General features: G+C 35.7%; 1 protein-coding gene across 4 annotated transcripts in view; it reads left to right on the forward strand.

The window, feature by feature from the left end:
- Window positions 1–5,253: 5,253 nt before the first annotated feature.
- Window positions 5,254–19,402, forward strand: part of LOC116165865 (synaptic vesicle glycoprotein 2B-like) — a 43,097-nt gene continuing 28,948 nt past the window's right edge. Inside the window, exon 1 of one of the 4 annotated variants that reach the window (XM_031480595.1) lies at window positions 5,254–5,377. Coding sequence is in view for 1 of the 4 variants with exons in the window: in XM_031480588.1 (XP_031336448.1) it covers window positions 17,057–17,063 (7 nt within the window). In the remaining 3 variants the exon portion in view is untranslated. Of the gene's footprint in view, window positions 5,378–15,935; window positions 16,097–16,669; window positions 16,767–17,041; window positions 17,064–19,402 lie in introns of those variants that run through there. The other 3 variants (XM_031480592.1, XM_031480593.1, XM_031480588.1) reach the window with 3 other exon arrangements.

Raw genomic sequence — 19,402 nt, forward strand, 5'->3', positions numbered from 1 at the left:
TGCCTCCCCTGGAATCGTTAGTTCCAATTAAATTTACACTTACACGATGTTATCTGGTTTTTGGATTTGTGTACTGCCTCCATGATTAGACGCCCCCAACGTCACCTGAGGCAATTCTCTTGAGGATACTTGCAGGAGGGGCTCTAGTATTTCTTCGCCCTGTTCGGTTAGGGACTCTCTCATTTGAACTTAATGCTTTGCACTTCAGTTCGTTGGTTCACACGATTTCAAGGGAGTTATACTGCTCTAGTAAATGGTCACATTCAAGCAGTAGCATAGAGGTGATTTTGCAGTGGACCAGTGACTATTACTGGATATTCCTATTGTATTCTGTTACTGTTCCTTTGTTTTGAATCCATCTGTGAAGTTGGATATATCAGATTAAGATGCGTCTTCCTCCCTATAGCGCCATGAGGAACAAGACAGTTCGCTCTGTTTTCCAGTGTGGGCAGCCACGTGACGGCCTCTACTAAAATTCAAGAGTGAGCTACCTAGTCTCTTTTGCTTGCAAAAGTTGGCCTCAACAGGGCCTGATCCTGCACATGGAGATCGAGAGGATGCATGGCACTCTAGTCTTTGCACATAGTCCAATAGGGTTCTAGTGGTTAGGAGCCTAGTTCAAGGCCATTAGACAATTGTTCCATAACAATTAAAGCATTAGTTTAATCACGCCAACGTTTAGCTACAGAAAAGCTGCTTTGGAGATTGACCACATGCTCTGCCAATCGCGTGGTTTTTCCACTTTCAGCTGTATAGTTGTACTTCGTCCATTGCACTCACAAAACTATCGTTTGTTTTCTTTGATTCATTGCTTAGACATACTTTGAAATTGCCTACAAATTGGGTAAAGAATCCACCTGCAAAATTACATAGTAATCAGTCCATTCGTGATATCGTGGTAATAGACAGACGGACAGACATCGCACAATTATGAACTCGCTAGGAGACCGTTAATAAAAAAGTTATGCGTGTGCGCAAAGCCAAATATTGCAACCGGTGTTAAATTTGCTTTTATTCCAAGTGCCTATATGTATCAAATTTCATTTAAATGCTTTTGTAAATAAGAAAGTTGGCATTGTGCAAGCGCAAAACAATATTTTACAAAGGTCGTTAGTTTTACTTATATTCTTAGTGTTTGCATATAGGTACCTTCATAAATAAAAAATTTACAATTCGGTTCATTATGGCAGCGATTAGAAAAGGACACTGTGAATGTTGAATCGATTACTCAACTTTTGGCAGTGACTAAAGCTATTCCCAATTTCATGTGATTCGGGGATGTCAAAAAGGCCTTCCTTATTTTTTGGCTTACATTGCCAATTCACGAACTCCGACCTACAAATTTGATAAAAATCCACTCGCACAATTTCATCATAATCGGCCCATTCGTTTTTGAGATATCGTATACTAACGGACAGAGAGACGGACAGACAGACGCAGGATAATTATGAACTTGCTAGGAGCTCGTTAATAATCTATGACAAACCCTGCAACTGCCTTCTAAATATAAATTTTCCTATCTTTTTAAACTTTACCTAGGTTTTTTTTAAATCACAACATATGTCTATAGCAATATTCAATTGCAAAAGTTGCAGTTTTTGTAATACGGCAAATGTTTTATCTATCTGATAGGCAATGTTTAAGCAACCACTCGCATGTCTCCTGGAAACACTCTTTCCAGGCTCTGGGGATTAGGTACATAACTTCGGACGTTCGAACACACGAAAAGCCGGATCGGTGCAAGGCCAATCGACTAAAAAGTAGTTGCCCCCCGGGTGGTTACCGAGAGATCTCTGAGATGGGCGGTCAACACGTTCAGCCTATTTACTAGTGTAGGACCGGATGGGATAATCCCGGCTCTTCTGTAGAAGGGCTTGGAGTTTATTTGTTTTGATTTGTTATCCCTCTCTTGTTCTGGGCTTTCAACAGGCAGAAGGTCTTAAGTTGTTCTACACTACTTCGGTATTTAACTTACGAATTACAAACACTGCAAGAAAACGTAATTCGGAGTAGCCGACAGAATACTTGAAACTGATCTAAGGAAATTCCCAACTCTGTCACAGTTGAAACATTCTTACCCAACCTCCGGCTATGTAGCCCAACGCTGTACCACTGAGCCACATACTTGGAATCGCTGCTCTTGCATTTGTTGCACCTCTTTAGAACCTCCCTGGCTTTAGAGTACATCCATTAAAGTTGGAAAAAGGTAAGAAAACCTACTTAAGCCGGGTCGTGTCAAATATGACATGACAAAGGCCCATCAGCCTATCATCGTTTTTTCTAAAAACTGTGGAGAAGCTGGTGGATGGCATAATTAAGGAATGGGGTACTGGTCCCAGACCACTACATCCATTCCAACATGCGTACAGGACTGGTACGTCCACGGAGACGGCTCTTTAGAACCTTGTAAGAAGGATGGAGAGAGAAATAATGTTTGCTGGGGAGGTACCCTGGGAGCGTTTCTAGATATCGAGGGTGCGTTCAACAACACCATGTTCGATTCCATTAGGGAAGCTGCTGAAGGCTTTAGCATTGATGGATCAATCGTAAGAAAGAGTCGTTAGGATCTTTGGAAGTCCCCATAAACTCCGGCCTGACCTGAAAAGGGCACAATGAACACACAAGCAAAAAGGCCGCTGCATGTCTATGAGCATGTAGAAGGACTTTTGGATGTATACATGTGGCTTGTTTCCTTCACTGATATATTGGCTTTACACTATAGTTATCAAGTAATACTGGACGGTGCATTTGTACGGTGGCCTACCATGCGCAGGACAACCTACAGGCATCAGTAGCAAGGTACAGAGACTCGACGAAGAATGCACTTGCGCGGTGTAGTTTATTTCATCTGCTTTAATTAATCCTAACCTGCCGATTGTTATTTAAGCTTAAAGCAAGCCTGATGAGCAGATGGCCATACAAATTCAGTCGACTTCTGTTCCTCATAGCGAACAAGAATCCCCTCTGGTCCTACTGTGAATCAATAGCGTAAGACTCTAACACCTACTGTTTTGCATAGCTTAGGGGCTCCAGGTACTACTGTTCACCCATAGCCATAGCGTAGGATTACTCTTATCTGTGTTACAGATACATTTCACATCTGGGGCTGTCACTGTTTAAAGTGTGACAGTCCTGTCAATAAAGGTCGCTGCCACGAACCTTCAACGCGCATTCACAGCGCAACCTGCTGTATGTGACGCCGTTACCAGAAACGTCGAAGAGTTAATACAACCGCCAAAAGTGTATCTGTCCGTCCGTCCGTTTTCTCCTCGAGGGGGCGCCATTTGTATGCCCTAATTATAGTGTATGTAAAAAATGATCAAAGTCCTCGTGCGAGATTGAAGAGACTTCAGCGCATTCTTGTGTGGCCTATTCTATTACCTAGTTTTGACTCCACCATCAATAAGATCTTGTCGAAAGTTACCATCTTCCTGCTTCCCACGTTCCGTTCACCAGCAATTCGCATTTTGGTGGATTTCGCTTAAAAAACCCTTCACAAAATAGTATTAAATTTGTGGGGCACTTCTCATAGCTCGAGCTTTTATTGTCGATACCCCTCGAAAACGCGCGCATTGCAAAATATGGTTCATTTCGCCCCTAGATTAATCTATAATAAGCGTAGGGATATTACAGTTCAAATAACATACCACAGACAACATACAACAGATAACATCTATGACTTCACATATTCTTGGAGCGAGTAATAGCAATTGCTGACTAGATAGATTCTAAGAGCATTTTTGTACCGATTTTTATTCTTTATTTCTTTTATTTTTTGTGGTAGAGCATTGTACAAGTAGCAACCTGCGTAATGTACTGATTTTTTGAAACTATAGTGTGAATGCATTTAGGTAAGTATATAAACTTTGTACTCTATTATAATATGGTTCCTTTTTTGGTTTCACACATTGTTTTGTGCCATTTTTAGGATAAACCATTTTCAGACCGTAATCTTACGTTTGTGTAACTTATTTAGAAACTCTCTTTATCCCCTCTAAATCAGGAGTTGCGTCAGCTTATTTACAGGAATTCCTCAATTTTTCATTTTTAGGTATATGACTTTGGCGGTTTTGAAATTTATGTATTGATCCGTTTATGTTGCAATTCAATAATTATAATTTGCAAATGAATCGTAGACCGCTTTTATACTTCTGAGATTATTTTAATCGAATAAGTCGATTAGCAAAAAACAAAAGAAATAAACGACAGACTTACCACAGGTTGTTCCAGTGCGGCGCATATTTCGGCATCTGGAATAACTTCTACTTCATCAGCATAAACCAGAAGGTAATTGCCTGCTGGTTCTGCGACTTGAAAAATGCGCCATTCGGGCGATATCTCCACGATTTCCAACTGGACAATTTGAGGTGGTGGTTGATTCGCATGTTCTCCTGCACTTTCAACCATATTGGGTAGCCTGGAAGGACCTGCTGTGACCATGGTAGTAGTTTCATTCGGCTGATGGGAAATTACTAGTATGAGATTAAATATAGGTGCCTACTTAAATAATAAACTGTTGTGCAATTATCATAATTATTCGATAATTGATGCACAAACACTTAGAAATTGATAAATGTTGTTGTAAAAATTAAATTCTTAAGTACATATTGCAAAAGAAAACGCCCAGTGCATTATATCGCTTTCATAGAACGCTAAATACCTAACCATTTTCAGAGATTTATAACTTAATAGGTAAGTCTTGTTCGGAGCTGTCTAGTGGAGCCACTGGAAAAGGCGAAGAAGGGAGAAACATCTAATTCTTAAGTACTGTAGAGGTTTTACATCGAACATGGAAACAATAAGTCCCCATCCCATTCATACCCGTATATAGGGAAGGGGTTGTCCTCATCGATTGCAGCAATGAATGCCACAAAATAAACACTGCTTTGTAGTTTTTAAAGAAACCAAACTAGAACTACGAGCCAAGCTTGGTACAAGTCAAGGTATCCAGGAGTATACCTAAAGATTGAAATATAACGGAAGGGCTTGACGATACCAAGAAAGCGGTATATTTTTAACATTTCCAAAAGTTGTATATTGTTGATGACATTTAAAGCTGCGTTAACGGTCATCGAGAATTTGGGAAAGGTTATAGTAACCAAATGCAATAGCCTGCTTCACTGAACGGTGTAATGAATTGCATTTTAATCGCCCATTTTTGAATTTATGGACTGGTTTATGTTTACACTTTATTCCTGATATGCACTTAGTCTGTTTGTTGGGTTCGTTGAGTAATATTCAAAAATCATTCGCTAGGTTTGTGTTTGTGTGTAATAGAAACAAATGAACATAATTTGACGGATAAAGGTGATTTAGAAAAGCTTATACCTACTACATTAGGAAGCCACCAAAAAGAAGATTCGACAGGATTTAACAGGTAGGTAGATATTAATCTATTTTGCAAAACTTGCTCCCCCCCCCCCTCTACTCTTGCCGCAATGTGATTACGTAACGTATGTTATGATTCGTTATTTATATTTTCTTGGAAAAGTTCGGTAATTTTCAATTTTCCGAACACTGTGCGATATTGAGGCATTTTACGGAGGATCACTAACCGTTATTCCAGTGCAATTTTATTATTTTACCATTCGTAAGTCCTTCTCGAATGACTGGCTACGGGCCTGGTGTATTATATAAAATTTACAGACAACGTTCGTTCAGGCATTGCTGAATGTACTCCTGTGAGACTCAGTCACATCAGGTAGGGCTATGTTGAACTTTGCATTTGGTCTGAACGAAGAAAATTTGTTATGATTAATTTATTGTCATTTATTTCTTACAATAGGGGTCTGAAGACGTTAATCACCACCACCACCACCAGTAGAGAAAAGTGTTTGCACAGTAATAGAATTTGGTTCTACTCCAGCGAGTCAATACGGTAACTAAATATGGTGGGCGTACGAGTATACATATACATATAGCTATATAAGAAACGTAAAAAATATCAAGAAACGTCCAAAGCCTGTCCTGGGTAATTCCTCTTTATAATTGGTATGGCCTCATCATTGAAAAGCTCTTAAAAATGCTTTTGAGCGGTATTCAACTAGATGGAGTACCTTTATGAGTACCTACTCTTATGAAAAATCGTAAAAACAAGTTGTAAATCAGAATAATTATGCATGATCAAAGTGCATTTTTGGTAATGCAGATCAGTATTTCATTAGCAAAGTTTAAAATTATCGATCTCACGAGTAATCTAACTCAAAATAGACCAGAGCCTGCACATCTACACTATAACAGAAAGCTTTTAGCAAAGAATACTTAATACTCTTTGCTTTTAGTGAAAATTTAAAGTCTCTAGAAATTGTAATTGTTATACTGGTAGCACTATCTGACGGTAAAATTATAGCACCCCCGAAAACCGTATCGAAATTATTTTCTTAAATTAGCGATCTAACTAAAAATAGACAGAAAGCTTTTAGTGAAAATTTGAAGTCTATAATAGCGTATTTTTTTTCCAAAAATGCGCTAAAAATCGCCATTATACGAGTCGCATCGAAGTACAATACAACGTGAGGTAAATGTAAAAATGTTATTGTATAATTGACTGTAAAAAAAACAATTAAAGGTATGTAAAACGAGAGGCAAAATTTCTGTCAATGGTCAATAATGCTGTCTTACATAGGAAGTGGCCAATTAGAAATTTTAAGGGGTGGTTTATAATGCGCTAGTGCGTAAAGAGTAGGTATAGAGGTCCGCTCATACGACCGTAGCAGTTTTGGCATTTCTTGATATTAATTACGTTTCTGTTATATTCTCACTAGCCAATTTTAAAATTGGTGGCAATTTTCCCCAAAAAATGTATATTCAATTTACATCCCAGAAAAAAACACAGGTACTCGTTAGATACCACAATACTAACAAAAAACCATTTTCTACCCAATGGAAAAACGAACGACGATCTAAAGAGCAAAGCTCACTAAAATGGTGGGTTAATACGAAGGAAAATATACAAGTGAAACGGAATGACAATGAAGTTAGGCATATTGGGTAAAACAATGTTGTGAAAACTGTAAGTACAATAATTTGCATCTGACAAAAATGCTTTGGGCAGTCAAAGCATATAGGTACACATAACGTACTTAAGCGCAAATTCCATTTACGGGTAATAAATATGGCACATTACTTATTGGTAGATTATTGTAGGTATAACGTTCCAGTAACTGTATACGAGACTAACGTGGTTTAACTCAGTGGAACTGAGGAATTTGATCAATCAAATTCAGTCAGTTCATCTAAAGTTTAACCAATTTATTGACATTTGGAGCAAGTGCGTTTCTATGGCTATGTGAAATGTATCCCAATCCAATATGAATAAGGAATGCTCCTTTATACATGAATTTTCGATGTAATGGCTTTCATCCATAAAAATAATAACGTGCATATTTACTAAATCTATCTAAAATTATACCCTTAACTCAATACGGCGGGTATAGAAAACCTTTTAAACATTTGACAAAAAACCAAACCATTTTGATTTTTAATTTCGTCAACGTGAACTAAGTTGGTTATACATATGCTTAATGTCGTCCATTGATCTTGACAAATAGAGAAAAAAGAATATTATTTTACCTTTGCGTATTGACCTCCTCCATTTTTTCCCAGGGGAGAGACAGCGTTCAGCTGTAAACAAAAAAAAAGTGTTTTTAATAATGAAATCAAAATTTACTTAGAACTGAAGGCGAAAAGCATATTTTCCCTGATATAAACTAAAATATATAAACTTTGATATATATATATATATATAAACTAAAGTCTACACTTTTAAGCAACTAACGTTTTTCAATGATGTCCATTAATAGAACCTTAAGAAATAGGGATAAAAATACAGAATTTACCTGTTTGAGACACGGTCCCTCGTAGACCTTAAGAGGCTCGTTGTTGGTTTGATTTAACCAGGTTTGATTTTCCGACCACTGTTAGTTAAACAAATAAAAGTGAAATTTTAATAAACCGGCATTATTACTAAGTAATACTAACTTAATAACTCGATATATACAATTAAAATCTTATGAAAAAATTCTAATTCAACTGATTTCGTAGCTCCCATAATAAGAAAGTTAACAATTTCGCCGTTTTTAGTTGGAAATAAGAGAAAATTATATTTTATTTTTTAAGTTTAACAAAAAACTTACTATATTTATTTAAATTCGTGTTAGACCTTTACGCCTCCTTTATTAAGGGTTTCTTGCGCGTAAGTACCTTTATTAGTATACATTTTGGTATAATAATAATGGGGTTATTTGGAACTCTTGTACCGGCTCTCACAGTTTGACCATCTAACCTTGGGTTGATCCCGTATTATATTACGGTTGCAGAAAAAAAATGAGAGAAGACATTTTGGGACTTTTGGGAACTTAACGCACTTAGTAGAAGGCAATATGACAAAGTTGGACCAATCAAATTTGTGGATGGGTTAGTGAACAACCTAACCTATTTTGTTGAATTTTTTGATTGATTGTGACCATTCATGTATATGTGAGAAAGCTATAAATAATTGGATCTTCATGATGTATTGCTCCTAAAAGAAGTTTTTCAAAAAGTTAGGTTATGGGAACACACAAAACACATATATGTATGTAGTGGAAAAATTCCGCTCTCTTATTAGTCAGAATTTTTTTCTTAAGGGTTGACATTTTTAGTCCACAAAAAATTAAAGAAACATATTTTTTAACTTTAAAACGATGATCTTTTGGGTCAAAAAAGAAATAAAAGGAAATTGAACTTACATCCGTGATGATACAAGGAAAATGAACTTAGTTCCGTGAGCTTCATCTACAAATTTGTTAGTGGGAAAATTCTGCTCTCTAATTAGTCAGTTAGTTAAATACCATACAAAAAATTTTCTGAAGAGTTGACATTTTTAGTCTACATTCTGCAGAAAAATTAAAGAAACTTAGATTTTTAACTTTAAATCGATGACTTTTTGGGTCAAAAAGAAAAATATAAGGAACTTACTTCCGTGGGCTGATCGGTTTCATCCACGCGTATGTAACGTCTGACCAGCGAGTTGGGACGCTTACGTTTATTCTGTAAACAAATAAAGTGTAGAGTCTTCTTAGTTTCTTAATAAAAATACTATATTGAGAGAGTTTAAGTTACGGGTTTACGAGTCAATTTACTTGTTACTAAGCTTACTTACACGTTTCACGCCGACCATTCTTAATTTTTTATAACGTTACTACACGCTAGCGTATGTGGCGTCATTTACCAAAACTGTTCTATTTCATCAGTTTAAAAAGTCATGGTGGAGACATCTTCACAATGTCTCGACAATAAAGCGTGAAACGTGATTGGTTGAAAAGCTTTTGATATTAGCCTATCGTTCGAGCGCTGTGATTAATGTTTGGTTGGTAACACATAAAAAATTAATACAAAACATGTACAGAGCGGTCCATATGTATGGAATAAATAAAATTTTAACGTTATTAGGAAATGACTCTCCCCCCACTCCCCTAGCACCCTATCGAAAATTTTAAATTACAAAAGGGTCTTGTGATGCCTTATTTGAAAGGGATTCTAATTTTCAGTTTAATACAGTTTTTTTTATTTGGTGCAATTAATTTTGAAGATATCAAACGTAGTGGACAAGTTCTATCCGATTTTTGCAGATCCGGTTGAAATATTATATGCGGCGGCATAAACGTCGCAGGGTTGAAATTCGATCGGATACAATACTCAATCCGACAAACTTTTATGAGACTGAATTCAAAGCATCTACTTCGATATAGTGCATCATATGGCATAAACAGAATTGAATTTGATGTCAAATTTTTAGCTATCACTTAAAGCTAAGTTAGCAATTATTTACTATTAAGTGTAAATGAAAGTCGTATAATGCCTATACTCTGGTCAAGAAAAGTTCAGATAATAAGAAAATTCTCCAACTTTGAACATTTTAGGGACTGAAGAGTTATTCGACGTATCCACTTGAAAGACCATGGCATGACACTCGCACCAGTAGGTTTTAACGTAGCGGACTCCCTACATCCGATGGAAAACTACGACGTAGACCATGTCATTGTGATAACTTTTGGGCGCATTTTCTTTTAAAACGTACGGGAAAGGAAACTTCTGCCATTCCTACAATTACACACATTGTATGTTACTGTTGGTCTTCAAACAGTTTCATATATTTTAATTTTGAATCATGAAAGATGCATTTAAGTAAAACGTTTATAATTTATTTTACAAAGATGTGTGATTGAGGTAATTACATGACAAATCGAAATGTGTTTGACCATCTAGGTACCTAGGTACTCCTGCCTTGATAAGGAAGAACAAGACCTAATTTGTTGAAGTAAAAATTACAGTTATGTTATATGCGTTTCTTATAAAAAAATCAAAATCGAAATCTATTGTAAGCAAAAATTGATATTTCGTTGCCCAAGTACAAGAAAATTCACACTTACATGTATAGCAATCGTCAATTTGCAGGGATTGTAACATAACCTTTGTCGTACACCAAATGATTTTATTTCTTTGCTAGATTATCTTTAAATGATCCATGAGCAACCCTGATAGCTAGCACTATAAAAATAAATTTCTTACTCGTAAACCTACGTAATTTTCTAGAAATTTCATTTGCATGCAGGGGTTGTAACTTTTGTAGGACACATGTTTTTATTTCTTTGATGGCTTTTGTTTAAGTAATCTATATAACCAGCCCTATAATTGCCCTCTAAAAGTAGATAACCTCCTCGTTTTAAACTTAAGTTATGGAAAAAGAAAGGTCAACGTGTTTCATTCCTCCGACACCCCGAGGGATACCTACCGAGAAAATTCACACTTATCCACATGTGTTGCAATACTTAATTGCAGGGTTGTAACTCTAGTAATACGCCAAACATTTTTATTTCTTGGATGGGTTCTGTTTCAATTATCTATAACTAACCCTGCAATCCTTTAAAAACAAATTTCCTTCTGGTTTTAAACTTATACGACATTTTCTAAAGCAATCACCTTACTTGAGTAGCAATACGTAGTCAATTGGAGGGGTTGCAACTTATGTAGTAAACAAAATATTTTTATTTCTTTGATAGTTTATGTTTAATATATAACTAACCCTGCAATTATCCTCTAAAAATAAATTCCCTTCTCGTTTTAAACTTATGCAAATTTTCTAGAAAATTCACATTTACATGAATAGCAATTGTAAATTGCGGGGGTTGTAACTTTTGTTGTACACCAAATCATTCTTTTTCCATAACAGATTGTGGTTAAATGGTCTACAAAGTACCCTCGAATTGCTTTCTAAAAATAAAATGTTGGGAGTTGGAATATTTCTGTATACCAAATATTTTTAAGTATGAAATATTCTTCATTGATGACGACAGTCGTCGCAAAACATTTAGGTATTTATTTTATAAAAAAATCAATCGGAATCTCTTGCGAAATTCATTGAATTGCAAGGTATTATGTTGAAAATTAAGTCGGAAACTCGTTCAGGTAATTGGACAGTATACTTTTCCCAAGCGTTCCAGGAGCATGTAAGGGTTAATGGAATCCAGTCCAGTTCAGTGTCAAATACCACCCCGAACAAAACGATGTTCCCGAAGCTGCAGGTCGACTCGTTTTTCAAAAGGACGTTGTATGTTACGAGAAACGAAACTTCCAGTAACAGCCAACACGGCTTCATACATTAAAAATTTGCGGTGACCAGCACAGAAACCACCCGCCCCGCACAAATTTGAATGTATTTTAGTTCTTAGTAAAGTGTTTATATGTACCAAATTTCGGTCAATTCGATGCAATACTTTAGCCATAAATACGTCAAAAATTGACAGTTTTTTTGTTACTTTGACACACTGGCGTATGCACCATTCTGCTCAAAAGCTTTTCCTTTTATGTCTAAGACCATGTGTACCAAACCTGGTTCCAATCGGTTCAGCTATTTAGTCGGAAATGAGAGTACAGACAGATCGACATATCGAGATTTTGTTTGATTTGGATTCCTGGTGCTTCAAAACATGTATTTCCATAAAAAAGTGGAAGGTCATTTTTTACCCCAATGCAATACCTCCCTTTACTAATGTGCGGGTGGTAAAAATTGCAGTCCATCAGTAGCAGCACCAAATAATACCCAAGATGGTGTTTGGACCAACAATATTGTCAATTTATCACATCTACGTGTATTTGGATATTTGGCTTACGAGCAAAAATATATTAATCGTAAGAAACTAGAGTCCCGTTCAGATGGCTACTATTTGTAGGTTATAGTGAAACATAAAGAGATGGGTATCGATCCACAATATCCAAGTCCTTACATATCAGCAGAAGCATAGTATTTTTAGAAAGCAAATTTTATCATACCGTCTCCGAGGATGACCCTACATCCTTCGAAAAAGTATGTATTCCACTGCCGACACTTCCAGCCCCTGTTCAAACGCGTAGAGGTGAAAAATTTGATGTTCGTCAGTTACCAACGCAGTCTCAACACTTGGCAAATATGCCATCCACGGTGACGAGTCCGCAGGTAATAACGACCGACACACTCGCACAATCCCTACTGATGAAAACAAGTTTAAAAAGTCATTATGCAAACATAAATGACGAGAGCGTATCCTCCTAATAATATCAATGCTAGGACCAGGAAAAAATACCGGTAGGCACGAGATCCTTACCCCATTCTCTTTCAAATGAGCCGTCTATCGTCGAAGTATACAGTTTAATGAAAAATAGTAGAGCCTATACAAATACAAATAATTTTGAAATGTCTACATATGAAAAGTTTTTTTAATGCTTTCGTAAATAGCATTGCGCATTGTCTACATTAGAAATTTCATTGAATACCTTCATAAATAAAACATGCAGCATGCGTTAATAATAATAATAATAATAATAATAATAATTGCGATTAGTTAACCAGGCTAGACCTGAGTTCTCACAAGAAACACCGACCATAATAATAATAATAATCTTTCTTTATTAAGGATTAGGCGAAGCCAATTAAGGCCAATTTAACCCCCCTCTACATATTAATATGATACACATTCAGTCGGTACAAAACATACAAAAAAGTGATAAGTGCGGTATTAGTTTTAGTTTCATTCAAGAATAAGAAAGTTGTCATCGCTAATGCGCAAAATATCATTTAAATATCTTCATAAATAAAAAAGTTAGCATTGCAGATGCGCTAATCCAAATTTTTGACACTGCGCATGCACAAAACCCAAAAAATCTAAGTGTGCACGGAATCCTTGGACCCTTTCAAATGAGCCCCATATCGTTCAGTGGTGTAGAAGGGGTACGTGTGACGGACGGACTGACCGACGGACGACAAAGTGCAACCAATAGCGAGTTTTCACTTTGAGGAAAATACGCTAAAAATACAGCTTCAGGGGGTTACTAGAAATAATTTGAATTTAGTACTTAAGCGAAAATGAATGCTATGCTAAATGAATATCAAGTACCCACTAGCCACTACAGTGGCTCTTTCACATAGGGATCGTGCTCAATGGCGAGAGGCAATGGAATCAGAAATTAATTTCATGACGAATTCTGTATGGACTATGGCCACCAAATCAAAGGATGCACATATTGTCGGATGTCGATGGGTATTGAAAATTAAAAGGAATTCAAATGGTTACTTTGTACATGGCCAGTTCCTGTCTACATGCAACAACGTGAAGGTTTTGAGGATGGAACCAAGCGCGTATGCGTTTCACGAAAGGCACTTTATGGATTGAAAAATGCAGGTCGACAATGGTATGGAAAGTCGACCAATTTATATACGTAGACTTCCAAGCATCGGAAGTAGATCGTTGTGTATTTACCGTAAGAAAAGGTAGCACTCTAATGATCATTGGCATCTGGGCCCATAATCTTATAAGTTTATAATTGGACGCACAGCACAATAAATCCTAGATATAATTTGTTTATAATTAAATTCACATAACATTATCTAAAAACAACTTTTATTGATTTCAAGTTACTAAGCAACCTATGTTACCTTGATTTTAGTTAAATTTCCTAACAAATAATCTTTAACCAACCCTGCAAATTACCCCTAAAAATCTGGTCGTAAACTTACCTAACTTTTTAGAAAATTCCTCTTACATTTTATGTTCGACCCCTAATCAAAAGAAGAGTATTTGTCGCATGAACATAAATGGAAATTTATTCGAAGCGCTAGGGACTTCTGAATTCAACGCCGTTTTAATGGAATGGATAGATCTTGTCGTTTCTGTGTAACTGGATGAAATATGTATTTCAGAAAACACGTTTTTTAGCGCGCTCGAAATTTTGTGGTTTTTCCAAGCAAGAAAAAGTTGAATTTTTCAGAAGTGATAGAACTCAATGCGCTCTTTAAAATGGTATGTAACACATCTTGGTTGTACTCGTGCGTCACTCATCTCCTGAAATAAGCGAGATAGCGCGGCGATTTTCTTCGAGTAATTTGACGAAAAATTACATTGGAAAGCGCACATCACAGATTTAATAGCTCAATGCAAAAAACCTATAAATAATATTGGAGTATTAGGCAATATTATATGGGGAAGTGATAGAGAAGTTTTGATTACGGTCTATCGTTTGAAGGTTCTGTTAAAGCTCGACTATGGGGCAATGGTATACTTACTATTCCGCGAGGAAATCAATTGTCTCGCTTAGAATCATTCCATTTTCAAGGGATTAGATTTGCTATTGGAGCTTTTCGGACAGGCCCTTTGAACCCTTACCACTACCTCTTATTAAAATATAGAGTACATCATCCAAACACATCTATTCATCCATTGTACGATATCCTTTTTAAGAAGAGTGGCGAAGGAGAGTTGTTTCAGTTTGAAACCACAATAACAAGACCAGCTGCAATCAGGTACCACATGAAACTAACGATTTATAACCCCAGTCCTCCCAACAACTTCCAATTACGAATACCTACTTGAAACCCTTGTGTGGGATACTGAGTTTGTTATATTTGATGACTTCATTAATTAGCCTCCACACTTATATCGTCAAATGTTTAAGGAATTACAAGATCAATACATAGGCTACCAATGTTCTTTTGTGACGAGTAACGTTACTGCGAGGGTTGAAATTTTTATGGTTTTCTTCTACACATTATGTTTAAATAATTTACAAGGGACCTTCCAATTGCCTTCTAAAGATCAAATTCTATCTTGCCTTCAAATTACGTACCTATAGTTTTATTTAGAAAATTGTGTCATACAAGTAGGTACAGCAATTCTCAATTGCGGAGTTTGGAACTTTAGTAGTATACCAAATATTTTTGTTTTTTTGAGTTTTTATGACTAAATGATCTACAAGGGTACTTCCAATTGCCTCTCAAAAATAAAATCCGATCCTGTCCCCATAGTAGGTACCTATGTATTTTTTTAATTATTATTTTCTTTTACATGTACTTCAAGGGCTGGAACTTTTGTGGGGCACTAATAATTTTTGTTTCTTTGATAGATTATTATGCTTAAACAATCTATAAACAACCAAGCTCTCCTCTAAAACTAAATTCCTTTCTCATTTCAAACTTTTCAAATCATTTACAACAATTTTCGATTGCGGGGGTTGTAATTTTTATCGTACATCCGCAGTATTTTTGTTTCTTTGACAGATTGTTTAAACGATATAAAAGAAAACCTCCAATTGCCTTTTAAAATAAAACCCTGAATGGATTTCTTTCTTAAAATTCTATAAAATCTGTGTACCAATTACTTTATGCTACGCTTAGATAAGACAATAATATTTATATTGACAAATTACATATACATAATTTATTATCATCGAAATAAGTTTTAATGCAATTCATTATCAAAAGCGTCAACACGGAATGGCTATACGATCACTCGTTCTTCCTTAGATGGTACACGATAAACGTAAATGGTCCACGTGCGCCCATAATGCAATTGTGATGAAGCATGAAAGTGAAAGAATCGTCATAAATAGAATATATAATGCTGTAGTATACCCAAGCCCACGTTAGTATCGCAGAATAATAACGGCAGAATAATGCAGTGTATTTTAATTAACACAAATTGTCCTGTAGATCGATTTGTCCGGCTTAAATTTAAAATGAAGCTTTGTATGGGGTGAAAATGTGGAAGTCTACATTCGAAAATCCAATACTGCAGGTGTTTTTTAAGTAGGTATAGGTACTATACACTGAAATTTCGCACTTAGGGGTTGCAGACTTCACAGATTAGCTAACTAGCGCCCATTGTTGGCAAGAAAATAAATGAGGCTTTCCGTGGACAAGACTTTTCACTGAAAGTCGATTTTATTACCATTTCTTCGAATAATGACACCTATATTTATGTCCATCAATTCATCCATGTATTCGACTACCTAGCTCTTGTGAGCTAGAGGAAATTTTCGTTCTTAAATATTTATCCAATCTCTGACCGTTCCGTTGTTACAACCTGCTCATTTATTCATAAATACCAACTAATAAATAAAGTGTCTAATATGATTCATTTTATGTATTGACTATATATATACCAAAGTAAGTATGGAACATGTATGAAATACTAAATCAATTACATAAAAGCAATTAAAAATGTAGTTATTATTTGTTATTATTGTTTTCCACTTTATAGCAGTCAAGAATGTTGAACCTATTGTGTACTTTGCAATCGTTTATACAGTATTTCGTAGGTATAATTTATTGTACAAGTACCTAAGTACCTCTATGACACATGAATAGTACAAATTGTTTTTTATCCACTTATACGAACGAAACAGTTTTCCGACATATTGAGTAGTTTTACGTACACATTGTATTTTGCGAATTTACCATTGAATTACAGAAACTGGTAAGCGATTTGTGTACGTTTTTCTCATTAAACGTGCGTAATTACAAACATAAGCATTTTTTGATTATGAGTTTCTTTTATGAATGAAACTGAGAAATTCGTCATGCAGATGTGATTGTTTTCCACCCCCACTGTACATTCATTTCCTTCAATGTGAGTTATCAAAATTGATTATCGCTTGCAATTTGAAAATCTTACGCTTTTCTTTGGGTAGCAGAAGTTACACTTCTTCCCATACGTTTATTCTTAGCAGATTACTAGTGTAAAATAAGTGCAATTGTTAACATAGCATGTCTGGTAAGTACAACCTTTGTTTATTCATTGAGTACAACTATTTAATATAATTTGTTACCTACTTGTGTTTATAATTGTGGGGCCACTACTAGACTACGCATGTTTTATTTCAAAAATAGGTACCTACTTCCTCCGGTCATACGCCAAAATACGTTTTTTGTACAGTGTATAACAACATAGTTGCGCAAAACAGAATTTATACGTAAAATTGCTCCTAATGATTTTAGAAAAAAAGTAGAGACCGGACTTTGGGACGTTAAAAGCGTTTAAAGCACTTAAAATGTTCTTAAACACCCTTAAAACTAATCATGAATATTTTAAAAGGTCTTATGAGCACTTGAAAGCACGATTGTTTAGAGTTCTTTGATTCTGGCGCCAAAACGTAAACCTGTAAACGAGATAAACTGTAAAAATAGTTTGCGATGGGCCAACGGATAGAAAATCTAGTCACAATAGTGCATTGAAACATGGAACTGTGAATATTTTCAAATCCTTAGAGTCAAACCCACAATTACCATTTTATATCACCCCATAAGGGAAACATTTTGAATTTCGACTCGACTATCAGTCAGATCTTGCCCGGGGTTACCACATTTCCTTTGTCGGTACCCACTTCTGACGCTCCAACATACGCCATTTTAGGATGATTCTTATAAGGTTTTTCCGTAAATCCGTATAGGCAAGGTCACTTTATCATTTAGTAAGCTGGCATAAAATAATTGTTAAACTTTTTTCGTTAAAAATGTACTATGATTTTTGAGGCACTTTAGGAAACTTTTTGTGCTTTACAGGTAAGGTTTTTTTGAGTTCTAAGTTAGCCCGAAGGTACTTTTTTGTTAAATATTCTGATAATTAGCGATTTATTTTAATACAGAAGTTAACCGCACAGAATTGTTTATTTGCCAATTTATTTAAAGTTTTGCGAGATCCCGTAAATTCCGGGATCCCGCGGGATTAACATCTAACAATCCCGCAAATACCGCGATTGAGATTTTGCTGTGGGATTGCATTCCCTACTAGAAACCAATTTCGAAAGAAAATTCAAAGGGCTGTAACTTTTGAACTAGTAGCCCAATCTTGGAACTGTTTGAAATTATGGATTCTACAGGCCACATTCTATAAGAAAATTTGTTTTCCGGGTCGATCTGAGACAATTTTTTTTTCGGGGCTCAAAAAAAGGCAGTGTATAACCTTCCTTTTTTACCAAAAATCGACTGCACCAAAATTTCTCGGGGAAACACTTTTTCTTATTAATTTTGGTGCGTAGAATCCAAAACAATTCGTACTTTTTCGATCAGACTTCTCAATCAAAAATTCTAGACTAGAAACCAATTTCGAAAAAAAATTCAAAGGGCTGTAACTTTTGAACTAGTAGCCCAATCTTGGAACTGTTTGAAATTATGGATTCTACAGGCCACATTCTATAAGAAAATTTTTTTTCCGGGTCGATCTGAGACAATTTTTTTTCGGGGCTCAAAAAAAGGCAGTGTATAACCTTCCTTTTTTTTACCAAAAATCGACTGCACCAAAATTTCTCGGGAAAACACTTTTTCTTATTAATTTTGGCGCGTAGAATCCAAAACAATTCGTACTTTTTCGATCAGACTTCTCAATCAAAATTTATAGACTAGAAACCAATTTCGAAAGAAAATTCAAAGGGCTGTAACTTTTGAACTAGTAGCCCAATCTTGGAACTGTTTGAAATTATGGATTCTACAGGCCACATTCTATAAGAAAATTTTTTTCCGGGACGATCTGAGACAATTTTTTTTGAGGGCCTCAAAAAAAGGCAGTGTATAACCTTCATTTTTTACCAAAAATCGACTGCACCAAAATTTCTCGAGAAAACACTTTTCTTATTAATTTTGGTGCGTAGAATCCAAAACAATTCGTACTTTTTCGATCAGACTTCTCAATCAAAAGTTAGACTGCGCACTTCCGCGGTATTGCGTAGTACTTCGAATTTATTTGCTCTATGCTCACCGTTTGCGCGTTCTTGGTTTTGGATATAATTGGAAAAATCAAATGGGAGCTAAATGCGCTGAGGTCTCACATAGTATTTCCCTCATCTTAAATGCCTCTTTTTAAACCCAAATATTTTGAAAAAAGTATAAAATCAAGTCAACACGTATAGTTCTCTGCAATTTTTGTTCCATTGTTACATGGGAAAATAGTAACTTGCGCATCCATCTACTTGTGTTCAGTGAATAAACTAATCTTCGCCAATTTGTACACATAATGTTATAAGTTTTCAGTTCCTACTTAGCCCTCATTTGAAATATCTCCGAAACCAAAAAGGTACGGACTATGAAAAAAAAACGCAATAGAAGTACTATACAATA

This window comes from Photinus pyralis, unplaced genomic scaffold (genome assembly GCF_008802855.1).
Source record: "Photinus pyralis isolate 1611_PpyrPB1 unplaced genomic scaffold, Ppyr1.3 Ppyr1.4_LG3a, whole genome shotgun sequence".
Taxonomy (NCBI): Eukaryota; Metazoa; Arthropoda; class Insecta; order Coleoptera; family Lampyridae; genus Photinus; species Photinus pyralis.